Genomic DNA, 20404 nt, shown 5'->3' with positions numbered 1-20404 from the left:
GACCACATTTACGTTCTTAATTACCTCATTAATAGAGAGATAGCAAAGAAAAAAGGGAAGCTAGTAATTCTGTTTGTGGATTTTAAAGCGGCCTTCGACACGGTAGGTAGGGATGAGCTAGTGAAAGGGATGATTAAGAAGGGAGTAAGTTTAGGATTGGTTAGGAGATGTGAACAGGTGTTGAGAGAGACATGTGCCAGGGTGAGGATAGGAGGGGAGTATGGAAAAAAATTCTGGACGGAAAAGGGGGTTAGACAAGGGTGTCCTCTCAGTCCTTTACTATTCGTGTTGTTTTTAGCGGACCTGGAGGAGGAACTGGAGAAGGGTAGATCGGGAGGGGTGGAGTTATCAGGAGGTAAAAAGGTGTACTCCTTGGCGTACGCAGACGATGTTGCTCTACTAGCAAAAGAGGAAGAGGATATGAGAGGAATGATAAGAACGCTGGAAAGATACGTAGACAGTAAGAAGTTGGTAGTAAACGTAGGAAAATCGAAGATAATGAGGTGTAGGAAAGGTGGAGGTAGGAAGAAAAAAATAGCTTGGAGATGGAAGGAAAAAGAGTTGGAGGAGGTGGGTAGATACACGTACCTGGGTTACGTGGTAAGGGCGAATGGAGATCAGGGAGTGCATGTGAGAGAGAGAATGGTAAAAGGGGCAAGAATTTTGGGGCAAGTGTGGGGTTTAGGAAAAAGGAAGTTTGGTAAGGATTGGGCTAAGAGATTGTGGTTGTTTGACAAATTAGTATGGTCTGTAATGAACTATGGGGTGGAGATATGGGGTTGGAAATGTCGGGAAGAGATTGAAAGAATTCAGGAAAGATATTTGAGATGGGTGCTTGGAGTTTCAAGGAGAGTGGCTGGTTATTTGGTAAGGGAAGAGCTGCAAAGGGACAGGTTGGAGGGGAAAGCAGGGATGAGAGCGTGGAGTTACGAAAAAAGGATTGAGGAAGGGCGAGGTGGTCAATTAGCTTGGAGATGTAGAATGGAGATGAGAAAAAGAATAAAAGCAGGGAGAGGTTTGGTAGGTTGGGAATTAGAGAGGGAAAACTACTTTAAAGAAAGAGGATGGAATCTTCTAGAGGTAGAAAGGAGCTGGGAGGAAGGGTGTATGAGAGGAGAGGAGTTAGTAAGATTGGAGAAAAGAAGGCAAGAGAAGGAAAGGTGGGACAGGATAAGTGAATCTAGAAGTAATAGGGATTACAAATTTATAAAGGGACTAGGAATACCCGGATATCTTAAAAAAGGATGGAGTGAAGAAAGATGGAATAGGGTGGCGAGATTTAGATTAGGAGACGCACTGAAGGGGGACAGGTACTGGGAGAATAAGGAGGATAGGCTATGCAAAGTATGTCATTTAGAAGAGGAGACGTGGGAGCATGTCTGGGAGGTGTGTTCTGGGCTAGGGGTGGACAGAGGGTGGCAGGAGATGAGATCAGAAGTACTGGGTGACGAAGGACAAGGAGAAACTTGGCTTACAGGGATTGAGATGCTATGGGGGGACAAGGAGAGGGTGTAAGGGGGTCGCGAGTAGTAAAATACAACGGAAGCGGAGGTCTCTCGAGTGCGTGTGCAATTGAGGTATGGAGGTATGGGTGGAGTATGACTGCGGGTTTTTTCTTTGCTATGATAGCTTTCTTTTTCCCGCCAGTGTGAGCATTCTGTGTGTTTGAGGTTGTAAATACTGTTGGATTAAGCGTTATATTATAATGAAGTATGTAGATTAAGACTTAGGTTTAAGCACAATTTTTGTAAGTGGAATGGGAGTCTGCTGTTTGTACCCCATAAAAAAAAATGGGCAAATAAAGCAATATTATTATTATTATTAATTAAAAATATTTTATGATTATTTAAACAATCCGCTAACATATTTGAATAATTACAGAAAGAGCGGAAAAGCGGGGATCAGGTTTAGGGTTGGATATCTCAATTAAAACGCGTAATTTATTATCAAAAATAACACTAGTAATTTATTTACATTAATTACACTCAATATTTAATATTTTTAATAGCGGATTGTTAAGATAAAAGCGGATTTGTAAATTACAGCGTGGGTTGCAAAAGCGAAGCCGGTTGACACGTGGTTGAACACTTTGCCGGCACTGAAAAAGCGGTGAAATAAATGCACTGATAACACAATTTACCTATAACAAATTAAAGCGAATTATTAGCGGTTAATTTAAGCAATTTAAATTATAAAAATAGCGAAATGCGGTTAATTAACAATAAGCGAAAGTAAAGCGGAATTAATGGCGACTTGTTGCAACGAAAGCGTGGAAGCGAAAGATAATAATGATAATTCGTCTTCTTCCTCGTTGACTTGGAGAAGAAGGCTAATGCGCATGTCCAGCGAGAGCGATAGCCAATCAATAATTCGTTCTATTGATGTCGACATCGATAGCCAATAGTAAAATTCAATACATGTGGCGTGATCGAGCGGTCGATTGGCGCAAGCGTGTGAAAATTAGCGGGAACGAGCGCTTGTCAGGTGCGTATTGTAAATTTGGGGAGCCCACAGTGACGTAGTGCTCACTAAGTGGGCCTGTTCACTGAACATTCTCCCCGGCGTTGGCGGCTGCGTCGACAAGATCATCCTCTTCATGCGTCAGTGGCAAGACACAAAGCTTTGTAATTGGGCGTACCAGCTCTGTGTTAACTGTCTTCACAGTTACCACGCGGATTTGTCCATCTGCTCCTGGATGGACAGCAATCACTTTGGCTAATGGCCACTTGGTTGGCGGAAGATCCTCAGTGGTGATCAGTACAACTGAACCCACTTTGATCTGGTTGCGTTGATGATGCCACTTTGAAATGGCCTGGTAGCGGTGGATACAGTCCTGGTAGTAGCGTTTCCAGAAATGTTGCACCATTTGCTGGACTTGTTCCCAGTGCGAGAGCCGAGCAGGTTGTAAATCTGTCAGCGATGGCTCTGGGACTGCGGTCAATGACTGTCCGATTAAGAAATGACCTGGAGTTAATACAGCCAGGTCAGCAGGATCTTCATTAAGCGGTGTAAGCGGTCTGGAATTCAATATGGCTTCAATTTGAGCCAGTAGCGTCGAATACTGCTCAAGCGTCAATAGCGAGTCTCCGATTGTTCTTCGGAGGTGAAATTTAATAGATTTCACAGCGGCTTCCCATTTTCCTCCAAAATGTGGAGCTCCAGGCGGATTGAATTTCCAGTTCGTGCCATCTTGCGCGATCAGACTTGATAATTCTCGTAATGTGCGGGATCCTGCTGCGAATAGTCGTTTCAGCTCTTTTTCTGCTCCTACGAAATTGGTTCCACAGTCAGAATATAGCGTGTGGCAGATACCTCGGCGACTAGTGAAGCGGCGATAAGCGGCGATGAAAGCGGCAGCGGTGTAGTCAGTTACTAGCTCTAAGTGTACAGCTGAACTGAACATGCATACAAAGACTGCAATCCAGCCTTTGTATGTTTTTGCTCCACGTCCTTGAAACGTTTTCAGCGTGATAGGTCCAGCGTAGTCGAGTCCTGTATGCAAGAAGGCTCGAGTTGGCTGTACTCGTGCGGCGGGTAGTTGACCCATCAACTGTTGAGCGCGTTCTCCACGATGTCTCGTGCAAATTACACAGCGTAGAATAAAGGATCTGACTGGAACACGGCCTCCAATGATCCAGACAGCTTTGCGTAATTCAGCGAGCGTGAGCTGAGTACCTCCGTGAAGCGTTTTGCGGTGCGAATCATCAATCAATATTGATGTAAGCGGTGAATGTCTCGGCAGTATTGCTGGATGCTTCTCTTCTGGGTCCAACAATGCGTTTTTTAAGCGGCCACCGACTCTCAGGACCCCCTGATGGTCGATGAACGGAGTCAGCTTAGTGATGCTGTTGTTTTTTGGCAGATCATCACCATCTTGAAACGTATGAATCTCTCTAGCGAAATATTGTCCTTGAGTGAACTTAATCAAGGTCAATTTAGCGCGCTCCAGGTCTGATGGAGTAAGCGGGTAGGCCAGCGAAGATTGTGGAACTCTTTTAAAGCGGTCGATGGCACGATGCCAGATGCTAAGCTTCCGTAGCAGTGGAAACAGCTGCGTGTAATGCGACAGTAATTGTTGGAGCAGGCAATTTTCTGCTTTCCAAGTTACTAATGTCAGACCTTGGCGTTCTTCTCGATGCGTTGCGTTGTCGGTTGGAGGCTCAAGAGTGGGCCAAGAGGATTCTGGTTCATGAAGCCACGTAGGTCCATGCCACCAGAGAGCGTGTTGTTTCAGTTTTAGCGTAGGTATACCTCTTGAAGCGCAGTCAGCGGGGTTTTGTTTTCCTGGAATAAATTTCCAGGAGACATCTCGAAGCGTTTCTTGGATTTTTCCCACTCTATTGCGGACGAATGTCTTCCAGCGGATTGTGATGGTCTTCAGCGGTGCTACTTGCGTTTTTGAACACAAAAGTGAGACCTTTGTGTTCCCATCAGCGTCAGTGACTCTCAAATAAACAGCGGCAGCCATAGCGTTTTGCGAAGCGTCTGAGAACCCGTGCAATTCCATAGTTGCTCCAGGTGCTATATTATTCCAGCGTGGAATGCGGATGGATTCGATGTTTCGAAGATCCTCGCGGTATCCAGTCCATTTGTGAATGAGTGATGGTGACAATTGTTCATCCCATGACACTCTATCTAGCCACAGATCTTGCATAAAGATCTTGGCTTTGACGACTATTGGTGCGAGAAGTCCTAGCGGATCATACAGTTTAGCGATTTCAGACAAAATAGCTCTCTTTGTCTTAGGCGTATCTGGCGGTAGCGTGTACTTGAACTGGAGAGCGTCAGTGCGTGAATTCCAGTACATGCCCAGGATTTTTACTGGTGCATCACTGATTTCTTTAAGCGGTGTATCCAGCTGCTTTTCTGGAGCGACTTCAGCGAGTAACCGTGGGCTATTGCTAGCCCATTTGGCAAGCGGGAAGCAGCCTGCTGCACACAGAGCTTTTGTTTGTACTGCAGCCTTGATAGCGTCTTCTTCGTTGTCTGCTCCACCGTAGATGTCATCTACGTAGCGTGTATCCAACATTGGAGCAACAGCTAGCGGAAAGCGGTGTCCTTCATCCTTCACAAGTTGAATGAGCACACGTACAGCGTCAAAAGGTGCACTAGCGGTTCCGTATGTGACTGTCTTGAGACAGTAAGCGTCTACCAGGTCATTCTCATCTGTCCAGAGAATGCACTGAAGCGGCCAATCAAGAGAGTCGACCTCAATCTGTCTGAACATCTTGGTGATGTCAGTAGCGAATAGAATTTTATTGCAGCGGATTCTCAACATCACGTCAAAAATGTCAATTTGCGTTTTGGGTCCTGCGTGAAGAATATCATTCAATGAAATTCCTGTAGATGTTGCACAGGAACCATTGAACACTGTGCGGAGCTTCGTAGTGGTACTATCAAGCTTCAATACCCCATGGTGAGGCAAGAAATAAGCGTTTGCGGGCAATTCGTTGACTGGTACTCGTACCATGTGTCCTAGTTGAATATATTCTGCCATGAATGCACGATACATGTCAGAATATTCTTTTTCTCGCGACAAGCGAGTTATTAATCTGCGGAGTGACCCCATAGCTGCGTTGATAGAGTCGCCAAGTTGACTCTCAAGGGCCTTAAGCGGTAATCTCACTACGTAGCGTCCATCAGGCTGTCGATAATGCGTTTGACGAAAGTGAATTTCACATTCGTCTTCTTCAGCGGTGTTGAGCGGTGAACTTCCTGATGGAACTTCTTCCTGTTCCCAAAACTTAGCGATAGCGTCTTGTAATTCAGTATCTACTGACGCATGTAGTGCTGCGTGTGATGTTGAAGCGTGTTTAGCGGTGACAGCCCCATAGACGATCCAACCAAGCGTGGTGGGTTGTGCAATAGGAGCATTGCGAGGTCCTCTTTGAATCTCTGCGTTCATGATCTGTGCGGCTGGCGATGCACCTAGAATAATGTCTACAGGACGCGGCTGTAGATACTGCGGGTCGGCTAGTTGGAGATTCTCCAGATGCGGCCATTTCGGATCAGCGATCACGAACGATGGAAGATCTACCGTCAATGTTGGTAGAATATGCATGCTGACATGCATTGATGCGGTCGAATACAGCGAACGAAGCTCAATTGTGCTCACACCTAGTGAGCTTCCTGCGGAGACATTGCCGATGCCCTTGAGCATGACCATGTCACGCTGTAGCGGTTGTCCGAGCTTCTTGAAGAGCGTCTGTCTCATAAATGAGAGCTCTGAACCTTGATCAATCAAGACTCTGGCGGTGATTGGATTGCCATGATGCGGGCGGACCTGGACTAAGGCGGTAGCTAGTAATACTTGAGCGGAAAGCGAATCTGAAATAATCAACAGTTAATTTCAAGTTGTAAACGGTCTAAAGGGAACGATTAGTTGCCTGTGCGGAAGATGTAGACTGCGGTGAAGCTGGTTTCGTTGGTGCATCCAAAATGGATGGACATGTGGTGACGTTGACCACATTTTCGGCAATCTTGAGCGGTCTTGCAATCTGCGGCGCGGTGCGGAACACGAAAGTTGAAGCACAAATTGCATTTTTCAACTATCTTGTGTAATTCTCCATAGCGAAGTTATTTAAGGCCCGAAGTCGAGTTTTCAGTCTTAATAAACGGAAAGTTCAGCGTACCGGTGTACGAATGACTATCAGAAGCAGCACCCGATGTGCTCTGCGATGCTCCTGACACTCGACCTTTCCTAGCGGGATTACACTTCACTTAACACAGCACAATTTTTAGCGGTATAATTAATTAATTTAATTGAGATAGAGCCAGCCTGATCCGGCTCGAGGGACCAATGAATAATTACAGAAAGAGCGGAAAAGCGGGGATCAGGTTTAGGGTTGGATATCTCAATTAAAACGCGTAATTTATTATCAAAAATAACACTAGTAATTTATTTACATTAATTACACTCAATATTTAATATTTTTAATAGCGGATTGTTAAGATAAAAGCGGATTTGTAAATTACAGCGTGGGTTGCAAAAGCGAAGCCGGTTGACACGTGGTTGAACACTTTGCCGGCACTGAAAAAGCGGTGAAATAAATGCACTGATAACACAATTTACCTATAACAAATTAAAGCGAATTATTAGCGGTTAATTTAAGCAATTTAAATTATAAAAATAGCGAAATGCGGTTAATTAACAATAAGCGAAAGTAAAGCGGAATTAATGGCGACTTGTTGCAACGAAAGCGTGGAAGCGAAAGATAATAATGATAATTCGTCTTCTTCCTCGTTGACTTGGAGAAGAAGGCTAATGCGCATGTCCAGCGAGAGCGATAGCCAATCAATAATTCGTTCTATTGATGTCGACATCGATAGCCAATAGTAAAATTCAATACATGTGGCGTGATCGAGCGGTCGATTGGCGCAAGCGTGTGAAAATTAGCGGGAACGAGCGCTTGTCAGGTGCGTATTGTAAATTTGGGGAGCCCACAGTGACGTAGTGCTCACTAAGTGGGCCTGTTCACTGAACATATTAAATAAATATTAAGTGTAATTTGTGTAAATTAATTTATAGTGTTGTTATGTCGAGCCGAGTCGACATAGTAATAATAATAATGAAAAGACTTCAAAGATAATTTTTCTTCAAAATTTTATTCTTTTCTTTTTTTTATGTATTTGTTCATAAAACATTTTAAGGAAAATTATCTTTGGTTATATTGGAGTTCGACCAACAGTTTCTTTATCTGTCAGTTAAAATTTTAAAAATAGTTATTTTATTACTTCTAAGAACCCGAATGCACAGATGCATTAGGCGAGATCGTAAATTCCAGAATTTGGAAACCTAAGTACACAGGACGAGGTAATAAAGGTAATCCTCACTGTTTTCATTTATCTCCCGCTGGGAACTCAAATAACCGAATGTTGGTTGAACTCAAATATGACCGGAAAAAAATATATTTTGGAAACTATAAAGATTAAGGAACATAAAAGTTTAAACTTTTAAAATAAAATAAAAATCCAAATTCTAACATTATAACTAAGGTTAAACATTTGCAATAAAATAAAGCTAAACTTTAACTTTAAAACAAAATGAACAACAAGTTAAATATTCGTTAAATTTTCAATATTTCTAACAAAACTATGATCTCAGATGTTAACATTTATAAATAAATAATCGATAAGTTAAACATTAGTAATAAAACGAGAATTAAACTTTAACTCTTAAGAACAACGAATAAAATAAAATCTTAAACCTTAACATTTCAAATAAACAATGAAATAAATAATAACCTTCAGAATTTGTAACAAATTAAATGAATAGTTAACAATTCATAGAGACATAAATAAATAAATTCAACATTTATAATAAATAAATAGATTTTTAACAACAAATGTTAAGTGGGGTCGACGTGGAGGGACTGGTACGACTCCTGAAACGTTGGGGCCCTTAGGAAAGGGAAGGCCCTCAGCCTTAATTGGTTTAGAGTTTTCCCCGACTCCAGAATTAGGAATTAGGAAACGCCCCGGCTTTCCGTGCGGACTTGAAATGGTTATGAAGGGTAAGCAGTCTAGTTTTTGACCTCTCTCGGAGTAGTGCAGTTTCCAAAAAACAAAAAAATAGGGGAACCCAGGTTCCTAGTTACGAGTAGACACCCACGGAAAGCCATGGCATTCTTCGATACTAAGTAAGTTGTTGTATTAATTTTGTATTGATTAATAATTTTCTGTGGATTCACAATATATCATCACAATGAATTTAAAATTTTGACTTTGTAATTTCACAAGATTTCGACCATTCCCTACCAGCCAAAAGATTCCCTTATCTATTAGCGAAAGCTAGGGTAAAAATAAAATAAATTAATAAAAAAATATTATGTCTCGACATAACATTTTTGGGGGCTCAGCCGGGATACTTTTGGCTGTTGAGAAGACTGAATACCATTAAAGTGAGTTACTACAACTAAAATAAGAAACAATTTCTTTGATAACGATGACTCGATAAACTTAACATGACTATTTTGAAATTACTACATTAATTATTATAGGAATTTAATACGAGTTTCAAATTTTTTTTTTTTTTGTTTGTTTGTTTAAATTTGTTTTCTCTCTCAAAATTTTAGATTTGTTAAATATTTAAAAGTGAAAGTAATATGATTTTTCAATTTTGATATAATAAACGTAAAAATTTTTTTTTTTTTTATTATTTCTTTTGAAATTCGAGATCTAATACAGTAATTTCATAAAAATTAAATACTTAAAAGTGAAAATTAATATGATTTTTCAATTTTGATATAATAAACGTAAAGATTTTTTTTTTTTATTATTTCTTTTGAAATTCGAGATCTAATACAGTAATTTCATAAAAATTAAATACTTAAAAGTGAAAATTATATGATTTTTCAATTTAAAAAAAAAATTTTTTTTTTATCAAATTCAGTATCTGGAATTAGAATATAGTGGAATTTTTGTTTTTGTTTTTTTTTAACTTGATTTTATGGATTCTGATGGGAGATTTCAATTCCTTTTCAAAAGATTAAAAGAAAAAAAAAATAAAAAAATAATAACAACGTACTTACAGTGCAAATGGCTCTGAAAGGTAACAATTTAACCTGCGATTTTTTTTTTTACACCCTATCTCTGAAAATATGGTCCAATGATTAAACAAATAGCTGAAGTTGATTGTTTGGGTATTTCCGGTTGGTTGCCATATCTAATTTCTATATATTCAATTTATTTACATTAGAATTTAATTTGAGAAAACTGAAATTATATGTCCGAGGAAAAGAAATACACCCTTCGAAGTCAAGGGGATAGTAACTTATTGCCAGGATTACCACATCCCACTCGCGGATCTCGTAATTTTACATTTATTGATTCAGGGTTAGGAACTACGGGTCTTCCTGGAATTTCTGACGACGAGAGTCCTGAACGTTCACGGCCGGTTACTCCCGCAGTTGGTGTTGATCAGAATCTTCAAGTTGAAAACCCTGGTGACAACCAGGTTGAGTTAGGAAACCCACTGGGAAATCAACTTCCTCCAGTCGGGATTCAAGTCGAAAATCAAAACAATAATCATCAAATTGACAATCCTCCGAATAACCTTTTTCCAGTTGCCGATTTAAATAACGAAGACAACATGGTGTTGCCTACTAACCAAAATATTTCACTTAATGATGCACTGGTTTGTGTTCCTCGGTTTGAAGGACTCCCGAGTGCCTTAATAGATTCTGCTGCCTGTTGTCGTGATGCTAAAGGGATGCTCCCTGACGCCGCTGAGGCAAATTTGACCAAATTAGTGTATGCGAGTAAATTGAGTGCTAATGTTAAAGATTCTTTAGAAAATGTTATACCTAGAACTATTGAAGAATTAAGTGCGTTAAAAAAGGCTTATGTTTCTAGTAAATCTTTGTTTGAATTACAGGGGGAATTAGGTCGAATGTTTCAGGGAGATAAAGAACCTGTTATCGAATTTGTAAACAGATTAAGGAAGAAGGGTAGAGAAATAGTTGAATGTTTCATGAGCGAGAATCCTAACGTAGATCCCGCAGTTTTAGCAGCATATAAAACTGAAATAAATAATTCTATTACAAGTTGTTTTACTCGAAATCTTAAAAATGAAATTGATCAGAGAATGTCGACTCATGAAACGGTAGAGTCGGCACTCACTGAAGCTTTAAAAATAGAAAAAAAGCTAAGCGCACGGAAAGATTTAAGAAATAGTTATAGTAAGAAATAGTTATATAGTAAATATCATGTCTCCTGATGATGGGAAGAAGAAGAATAGTAATAACAAACCGGTAACTGTTGCAGTAAATAATACAAACAATCCTACAAATTCTATTAATAGCAACTCAAATAACGTCAATACCAATCAAATTCAGAATCGTAATACTAATAATACTAATAATAACGCTAATAAGTCTAACAATAATTTCAATAATAATAATAACTCAGTTTCATCAACTAGTGCTGGAGTCATTTGTTATAAATGTGGGGTTCCTGGACATACCACGAGGACTTGTCCTCAGAGTAAGTGTCAGGTTTGCGAAAAGTTAGGACATACAGCGAAAGCTTGTCCTCAAGTAGGTGGAAATAATCAAAACGGAACAAATGGTTTTACTGTACGGTGTCAATTATGTGGCACACGCGGACATTCAGCTAAAAATTGTACGTCTTTGTCAACAAACTCTAATGTAGCTTCTTCTTCTTCTTCTTCCCCTCAATATTGTAGTTACCATAACAGTAGAAGTCATAGCGATGCAAATTGCAAAACCTTAAAAGCTATGAACCTCGCCCAGGGAAACCGGGTGACGTTTATTTCCACGGGCGCGGGAATGGACACCCACCCGGCGCGCCCCACCGATTCGATCAACCAAGTTCAGGAAGTCACCCTGGACGATCATCTTGCATAATGACCGTAGACATAAAAAAGAATTGGGACGACTTGCCGTACTCGGTTGTGGGCAAGTCGACCCATAATGAAGACATCATTATGATGTTGGATTCCGGAGCTTCTCCGAGTTTAATAAAAAAAAAATTTTTGAGTCCACGTTCCAAGATTAATACTAATGAAATAATAGAGTTACACGGTATAGCAGATGTACCTATACCCACGTTAGGTAGCATCCAATTGAAGCTATTTGGAAAAGAAGCGGTTTGCCATGTGGTACCAGATAGTATGGCTATCCCTCACGCTGGCCTAGTTGGTTCTCAATTCTTCTCGTCTCACGGAGCTAAAATAGATTACAAAAATCGAACTTTGGAAATAGATACTGTTAAACATCCTTTTTATAAAATGAATAAAATTGAAGACGGGGTCATGTATGTACCACCTCGTTGCGAGTCAACATTTTTTGTTAAGGTTAAGAATCCAGAAGTTAAAGAAGGCTATCTTCCTCGCTTTAAAATATGTAAAGGCGTTTTTGCCGGAAATTGTATGGTGCGTGTCAGCAATGACCGAGCGTATTTACAAGTTTATAACACCACCAACACTGAAGTAGCTATTAAAATTCCAACCTTACACATACAGGAGGTGGAAAGTATCTGTTCACCTCGTCCAGCTGTTCAAGAAAATGATTATGGAAATTTTATTGAAATTCTCGGGGTAACTAAAAGAATTTACACTGTCACTAAAACACATTTTGATGAAAATAGGTTTGAAAAATTAAAACCTCTTTTAAAATTAGATTATTTGGATGCATCAGAAAAAACTCATGTAGAACATTTAGTAAAGAAATATTCAGATTGTTTTTATATTCCAGGCGAACCTTTAGGTTCGGCCAACTGTTATAAACATAGAATTCCCACCACTTGTGATTTTCCTATTACCACTAAACAATATCGTTTGCCTCATTCAGTAAAACCTGAAGTAGGTAAACAAATTCAGGAGGCACTCCAAACAGGCATTATTAAGCCTTCGGAGTCGCCTTATAATAGTCCCATCTGGATAGTACCTAAAAAAGCCGATTCACAAGGTAACAAACGTTGGAGATTGGTAATAGATTTTAGAAGCTTGAATGAAAGAACGATTACAGATGCATATCCGTTACCTAGTATAATCGAGATTCTTGATCAGTTGGGGGGGTCTAAATATTTTTCTGTTTTTGACTTGGCGTCGGGTTATCACCAAATCGAGATGGATCCTAGGGACAGTTGTAAGACGGCTTTCTCCACCCCTCAAGGTCATTGGGAATTTTCCCGAATGCCTTTTGGATTGAAGAATGCGCCTGCAACTTTCCAACGGTTGATGGATACGGTGTTAACTGGACTCCAAGGAGTCTCTATGTTTGTCTACTTAGATGACATAATAGTATTTGCAAAAAATTTAGAAGAACATGAGACGAGGATTGACCAGTTGATGCAAAGATTACGTAAAGCTAACCTTAAACTCCAACCAGACAAATGCAATTTCCTCCGCTCCGAAGTTAACTATTTGGGACATATTATTAGTAAAGATGGTTTGAAGCCGGATCCTTCGAAGTTGGAAGCGGTTGAAAAGTTTCCAACTCCGAAGAATCAGAAAAATATTCGTGAATTTTTAGGACTAACTGGCTATTATCGTAGATTTATTAAAGATTTTGCTAAAATTTCTAAGCCATTAACTAAGCTTTTGGAAAAAGAGTCTATCTTTAATTGGGAAAAAGAGGCTCAGGAAGCTTTTGACACACTTAAGAAGGCGTTATGTACCGCCCCTGTCTTACAATACCCGGACTTTACAAAACCGTTTGTTATTACCACGGACGCTTCGGGTATTGCGATAGGTGCTGTGCTGTCACAGGGGGAAGTCGGTAAAGACCTTCCTATTGCATATTATTCCAGAGTATTACGCGGAGCCGAGTTGCGCTACGACACCTATGAAAAGGAAGCCTTGGCCATGGTCCAGGCTGTTAAAAATTTTAGGCCGTACGTATATGGCCAAGCGTTTAGAATTATTACAGATCATAAGCCGTTAGTTTGGTTCCGGACTGCTAAGGATGGAAATGCTCGTATTCTCAAGTGGCGATTAAAATTAGCTGAATATAATTATAAGGTAGATTATAAGCCTGGTAAAATTAATTTGAACGCGGATGCATTATCTCGTAATCCTCCTGAAATTGTAAAGGTCACGACTCGTGCCCAGCATAAAATCATTGAACAAGGTAATTCAGTAAAACAAGGTTCTTCTCAAGGGTTAAACAACCCTCACGAATTAGCACATGACAGTGCTCCAGTGATAGAGAGTGCGGACGAGTTGGAATCCTCTGAGATTCGGGCATCACCGGTTGCTGATGTGCCGAATAGTCTGGAAGGGGCCCCCGGTACAGTCGAGCCGCATAAAAAACGCAGGGGAAGACCACGCAAGGTGGTAGCCAACTCTGAAGCCCCAGTTGAAGCAAACCGACCTGAACCTTATTCAGATCTGGAAGCTTCCCAAGTTAGTGACTCGGACACGGATGACGAAGACTCGTCAGACGTAGAGTCTCAAGGTTCGTTACAACAAGTAACTACAGATAGTCAAAATATTTCGTCTTCACATAAGACTAATATTGTTGTGTCTAAAGAATTATTTCAGTATCGACAGGATACTTTGGTTTACTTCCTCGATACGAACGGTTTTCCGATTGATAAAGGTTCTCGAGGTTTAAAGGAATTAGGTCGGTTACCACGATCTGGAGCCATGGAGACGGGACAGGTCTTCTGGACTAAAATAAGTCAAAAAAATTATTTTGGGTTAATTGTATTCAACGCCAATGGAGAATCCGCCTTGCGTGTTCAAAGTAACATTGGCAAGACTCTGGTCAAGTTGAAAGGAATTCTAAGAGATAAAGGTTTGAAGACCTTTTCTATAGCCTCCTCCGATCAGGTAGCAAATGTGTCTTGGTTGGAAATTTTCAAAATGTTAACTGACGTTTTCATTTCTCAACTCGATATTAAAGTAATAATATGTACTGGAAAGATTCATTACGTTCCTCCTGAGGAACGTGACAAAATATTTTATGAGGCTCATAATGCTCCTATGGGCGGGCATAAGGGAGTCTCTAAAACCTACAATAGGATTAGACAAAATTATGTCTGGGAGGGGCTAAAGGAAGACGTACAACGTCGCATCCAGCAATGTTTGAATTTTCAATTGCGTAAATTGGTACGAGTTAAAACTCGCCAACCGATGCTCATTACTGATACGCCGGGAACTGTCTTTGAGAAGATCGCGATGGATATCGTTGGTCCTCTACCAGTTACCAAGGGTGGTAATGAGTATATTCTCACTATACAAGATTTGTTGTCGAAATTTTGTGTAGCAATTCCAATTAAAGATATGTTAGCGATGACGGTTGCGGATATGTTTTTGAAACGTTTTATCTGTATTTATGGGGCGCCCAAGGCTCTATTGACAGATCAGGGACGTAATTTCATCAGTACGTTCATGCAACGCATTGCTAAACGTTTTAAGATTAAAAAATTTCAGACCACGGCGTTTCGGCCGCAATCTAACGGGTCTCTTGAAAGATCCCATCATGTTCTGGGAGAATTTTTAAAGCAATACGTAAGTCAGGAAAGGGATTGGGATGACTGGCTCGAGTTGGCCACCTTTTCTTATAATACTTCAGTGCATGAGGGCACTAAGTATACACCGTACGAGTTGGTATTCGGAAAGGTCGCTCGCGTTCCTTCCGAAGAACCTCTGCATGCGTTAGATTGTTTACCCACATACAATAATTATATAAGTGATTTGGCAACACGATTGATGGATATACGTAAATTAGCTCGTGAAAACTTGATTAATTCTAAGGAAAAATCTAAAATTTACTATGATAAGAAATTAAAGGTAGTAAAATATAAAGTAAATGATATGGTATTCTTGCTGAGGGGTCCCAAACCCAACAAGTTTGGCAACCATTATGATGGACCATATCAGATAATGGAAGTTTTACCCAATAATAATATAAAAATCAAAATTAGAAATAAGATTAAGGTAATACATCCAAACAGGTTGAAACTCACTACAATTTCAGAGTCAAATGCAAAAGAACAAAATAAGTTAAATAAGTTAAACAAAAAGAAAAGGATCTCGAATGAAGATCCGGATTTCCAATGTTAATATTTTCTTTATTTTTCAGAATTAACCTCATGACTTTGTTATTGTTTATGCTCATCGATACACGGGTATTAGCCATGATCGGGTATGACTGTGGAGCTAAAAATCTCAATATGACAACAATATCTCTCCTAGATATTGATGATTGTGAAATTGAAACAAGTCGAGTCGAAGAATCCTTAAAAGATATATACTTACTACAACTAAATGAATTTGAATTTGTTGATATCCTCCAATGTAAGATTGAATTACACCGCACTATCCACTACTGTGGCATGCACTCGCATGTCTCGCTAGTCGATAGTAGCTATATGGAGTACATACAACCAATATCACGCGAAATGTGTCAAATAGCGCACAATCATTTCACACTAAGCGTGGGCTCCACAGTCATTGATGGTCTAATGGCAAACGCGACAACGACGAGAAGTATCACCTTTGCGGGCCGGGTTTCAAATGATGGATCCTGTAAAGGCACACAATATTCCGATCCATATGGCACTTGGGACGACGTTGTCGTCACCGGGTTGGTTAAAATAGGACTCCATACGGGGTCAGCTAGAGTTAAGGTTGAAGACAATAAAGTGCACCTTCCCTCAGGTTACACGTGTAAGCTAAATTCGGGACACTGCGTGGACCCTGACGGTGGGTACACTTTCTGGGACAGTCTCCCACGAAGGTTTTGTAAAGACAATACCTATACTGCTCTCTATAAGGGAGTAGCAATTAGGCTTAAGTCCGAGAAGGAAACAATTTATACTGTTAATGTAAGGGACACCAGTTTTTCGCTAGCGACGACTGGAGTCGACTCTACCTGTGGTTTCTCCATATATAAAACGGAACACCCTAAATTATTTATAGTCCAAGATAAAAATCTTGAGATGCTAGAGAAAAACGTAGTATTCAATCTAAGTCCAGATAATATGGACATGTTTCTGTACATTAATACCAAATTTGTATATGTGGAGAGATACTTACGGAGTCAGGTCCTCGGGTTATATAAAGATGTATTGTTACATAGGTGTAAGTTGGAGAAAGAGATTTTAAAGAACAGCCTAGCAATTGCATCAGCTCAACCAGACGAATTTGCATACCGTTTCATGGATGAAGCGGGGTACATGGCGGTGTCCTCAGGAGAGGTCATCCACGTAGTCAAATGTACATCCGTGGAAGTCAAGGTCCGTCACGCCGACCAATGTTTCAACCGTTTACCCGTACTCTGGGGTAATCACAGTGTCTTCTTAACGCCCAAAACTCATATCATCACTAATCAGGCAACGGAGGTACCTTGCAAGTCACCCCTATTGCAGCATTACCGCCTTGGAGCAACGTGGTTCAAATTACTACCATCCCCGGTAGAAACCCCAGCTCCAATCAATCTCAAGCCATCAACCAAACTCTCTTGGGGTTATTCGAATCCCGTTCACCTCGCCAACAGTGGTCTCTATAAGGAAGGGGACCTGGAAGCCATGAGGAACAGGATCATGTTCACCATGGAACAATCATCCGTCCTTGGAAACATCGCTAACAGTCTGACTAAAGGTTCCTATCAGAAATCCCCATCGATGCTGAACCTCCTGGACGAAGAAGCCCTGGACAAGTTAGCAGAGAACGCCTGGGAAAAGAGTTGGGGCCGCTTCATCAAGTTTGGGACCGTCAGCGCGGGCCTAATTGGTATATTTTTTATAATACGTATGTTCAAGGTCATCGTGGACACTATCATTCATGGTTACACTCTCCATTCAATCTACGGTTGGTCGATCAAATTGCTGGGAGCCGTGATGGACTCAGTCACTCACTTGCTAGTGCACCTAGCACGACCTGATAGACAATCAGCCACTCAAATGCGGATGTCGGACTTAGAGAGCGGTGGGAATGAAGAACCACCAAGTGCACCGTTCCTTCCTGGACCATTGTACCCCCACCTACCAGTAGCAGCTGCGGTTACAACATCATCTAACAAGGAAACTCAAATCAATTGCTAGGTTGGAAGTTAGTTAATGATATTTAGCTATTATGTTGTTCGATGTCGTACTTGGTCGCGTACTTCCATCAAAGCATGGTGGTGTTATGTCGAGCCGAGTCGACATAGTAATAATAATAATGAAAAGACTTCAAAGATAATTTTTCTTCAAAATTTTATTCTTTTCTTTTTTTTATGTATTTGTTCATAAAACATTTTAAGGAAAATTATCTTTGGTTATATTGGAGTTCGACCAACAGTTTCTTTATCTGTCAGTTAAAATTTTAAAAATAGTTATTTTATTACTTCTAAGAACCCGAATGCACAGATGCATTAGGCGAGATCGTAAATTCCAGAATTTGGAAACCTAAGTACACAGGACGAGGTAATAAAGGTAATCCTCACTGTTTTCATTTATCTCCCGCTGGGAACTCAAATAACCGAATGTTGGTTGAACTCAAATATGACCGGAAAAAAATATATTTTGGAAACTATAAAGATTAAGGAACATAAAAGTTTAAACTTTTAAAATAAAATAAAAATCCAAATTCTAACATTATAACTAAGGTTAAACATTTGCAATAAAATAAAGCTAAACTTTAACTTTAAAACAAAATGAACAACAAGTTAAATATTCGTTAAATTTTCAATATTTCTAACAAAACTATGATCTCAGATGTTAACATTTATAAATAAATAATCGATAAGTTAAACATTAGTAATAAAACGAGAATTAAACTTTAACTCTTAAGAACAACGAATAAAATAAAATCTTAAACCTTAACATTTCAAATAAACAATGAAATAAATAATAACCTTCAGAATTTGTAACAAATTAAATGAATAGTTAACAATTCATAGAGACATAAATAAATAAATTCAACATTTATAATAAATAAATAGATTTTTAACAACAAATGTTAAGTGGGGTCGACGTGGAGGGACTGGTACGACTCCTGAAACGTTGGGGCCCTTAGGAAAGGGAAGGCCCTCAGCCTTAATTGGTTTAGAGTTTTCCCCGACTCCAGAATTAGGAATTAGGAAACGCCCCGGCTTTCCGTGCGGACTTGAAATGGTTATGAAGGGTAAGCAGTCTAGTTTTTGACCTCTCTCGGAGTAGTGCAGTTTCCAAAAAACAAAAAAATAGGGGAACCCAGGTTCCTAGTTACGAGTAGACACCCACGGAAAGCCATGGCATTCTTCGATACTAAGTAAGTTGTTGTATTAATTTTGTATTGATTAATAATTTTCTGTGGATTCACAATATATCATCACAATGAATTTAAAATTTTGACGTTGTAATTTCACAAGATTTCGACCATTCCCTACCAGCCAAAAGATTCCCTTATCTATTAGCGAAAGCTAGGGTAAAAATAAAATAAATTAATAAAAAAATATTATGTCTCGACATAACAGTGTTCATTTTAATAAATATTTCCGCGTTTTAATAAACCTGATCCTCCGCTTTCCCGCAATTTCAGCATTTTACAGTACCGAATTAACAGAATTTATCTTAATTAAAATAAATTAAAAATTTAATTCCGTTCAATTCGATCAAATTCAGTTGTTTAATCAGGGTAGCGGAAAGTTGCAAGGATGGCCTTTAGGGTCAACCAATTTAGTAATTTTTTTTATCCGGGTACACAGAAATTTCAACAGAAATTTTATAATGTAGTTAATTAATTGTTTATTTGTCAAAAATCAAAACGTTAAAAGGAAGCTTGTTTCCAATTCTAGTTTTCCATTCTATATCTTTTTTACTTCCCGCTAAGAAAATCGAAGTTTTTCAAAAATCGGGAAGTTATTGTTTTCACCCCGTTTTACAAAAATCGAGTTTTCATCAAATTTCGACGTTTAAAGGTCATAGGAAGCTTCCCTGACTACTCCCGCGAGGTTGTCACTGTGTCTGTATGTGTGTGTGTGTGTGTGTGTGTGTGTGAGTGTGTGTGTGTGTGTGTGTGTGTGTGTGTGTGTGTGTGTGTGTGTGTGTGTGTGTGTGTGTGTGTGTGTGTGAGTGTGTGTGTGTGTGTGTTGTGTGTGTGAGAAAGTATGTCAACCGCTTATAACTTTTGAACGGCTCATCCGATTTTATCGCGGTTGGTGCCATTCGAAAGGGCTTGGCCAAACTTAGATTTTGAGTATAATTAAGAACGATTTGGATCAGTAGATTTTGAGAAATCCTAAAAAAACTAAGAAAAAAAATTAGGAAAACGGTTGACCCTGAAGGCCATCCCTGCAACTTCCCGCTAATTCCATACTTAGGCGCATAAAATTGCACCAATGACGTTTTTGAGCTCTTCGAGCTCAAAAATACAATTTATGGGTTATTTTGAGCACTCCAAGCTGAAAGAGATTGTTTTCCTATGCTTTTGAGCTCTTCGAGCTCAAAAGTCTGATAGGGATTTGATGACACTATTTTTTGAATTTATAAACCGCAATAACTTTTGAATGAATAAACCGATTTTCATGCGGTTGGCAGCATTCGACGCAGTTTTTCAAGCCTCACTAAGAATCTTAAATTTTGAATTGATCGCGCTAAAAATTTCGGAGTTATTCCGAAAAAACACTTTTTTCGGTTTTCTTTCGTTCACGATATCTCTCGAACGAATCAACCGATTTTGATCGGACTGGTGGCGATCGACGTGGTTTTTTGAGGTTGAGAGCTGATTAGTTTTTGAAATTGAACTATTAACCCGTTTAAAAGTTATTCCAAAAAAACCACATTTAAAAAAAATTTTTTTTCAGTTTTTTGAAGATTTCTCAAAATCTATTGATCTGAATCAGTCCAGATAGTTTTCAAAATCTAAGTTTGGTCAAGCCCTTTCGAATGGCACCAACCGCGATGAAATCGGTCAAGCTGTTGAAAAGTTATAAGCGGTTCACAAACTTTTACACACACACACACACACACA

At 39.6% G+C, this 20404-nt stretch overlaps 2 protein-coding genes across 2 annotated transcripts; one reads left to right on the top strand and one right to left on the bottom strand.

Moving 5' to 3' along the window:
• Positions 1 to 2542: 2542 nt before the first annotated feature.
• Positions 2543 to 6450, bottom strand: LOC123272177. The gene is made up of 2 exons (XM_044738876.1): positions 6387 to 6450; positions 2543 to 6327 (listed from the first exon to the last, which is right to left on the bottom strand). Exons 1-2 carry the CDS (start codon positions 6448 to 6450, stop codon positions 2543 to 2545), a joined length of 3849 nt encoding a protein of 1282 aa, XP_044594811.1.
• A 4256-nt stretch (positions 6451 to 10706) lies between these two features.
• Positions 10707 to 11366, top strand: LOC123272175 (cold shock protein 1-like). The gene has a single exon (XM_044738875.1). It carries the CDS (start codon positions 10707 to 10709, stop codon positions 11364 to 11366), a length of 660 nt encoding a protein of 219 aa, XP_044594810.1.
• Positions 11367 to 20404: the final 9038 nt, after the last annotated feature.

The sequence above is a fragment of the Cotesia glomerata genome, linkage group LG9, assembly GCF_020080835.1.
Source record: "Cotesia glomerata isolate CgM1 linkage group LG9, MPM_Cglom_v2.3, whole genome shotgun sequence".
NCBI classification, from domain to species: Eukaryota; Metazoa; Arthropoda; class Insecta; order Hymenoptera; family Braconidae; genus Cotesia; species Cotesia glomerata.
The sequence above is the reverse complement of the archived record's forward strand: the minus strand, read 5'-3'. Positions and strand labels throughout refer to the sequence as shown.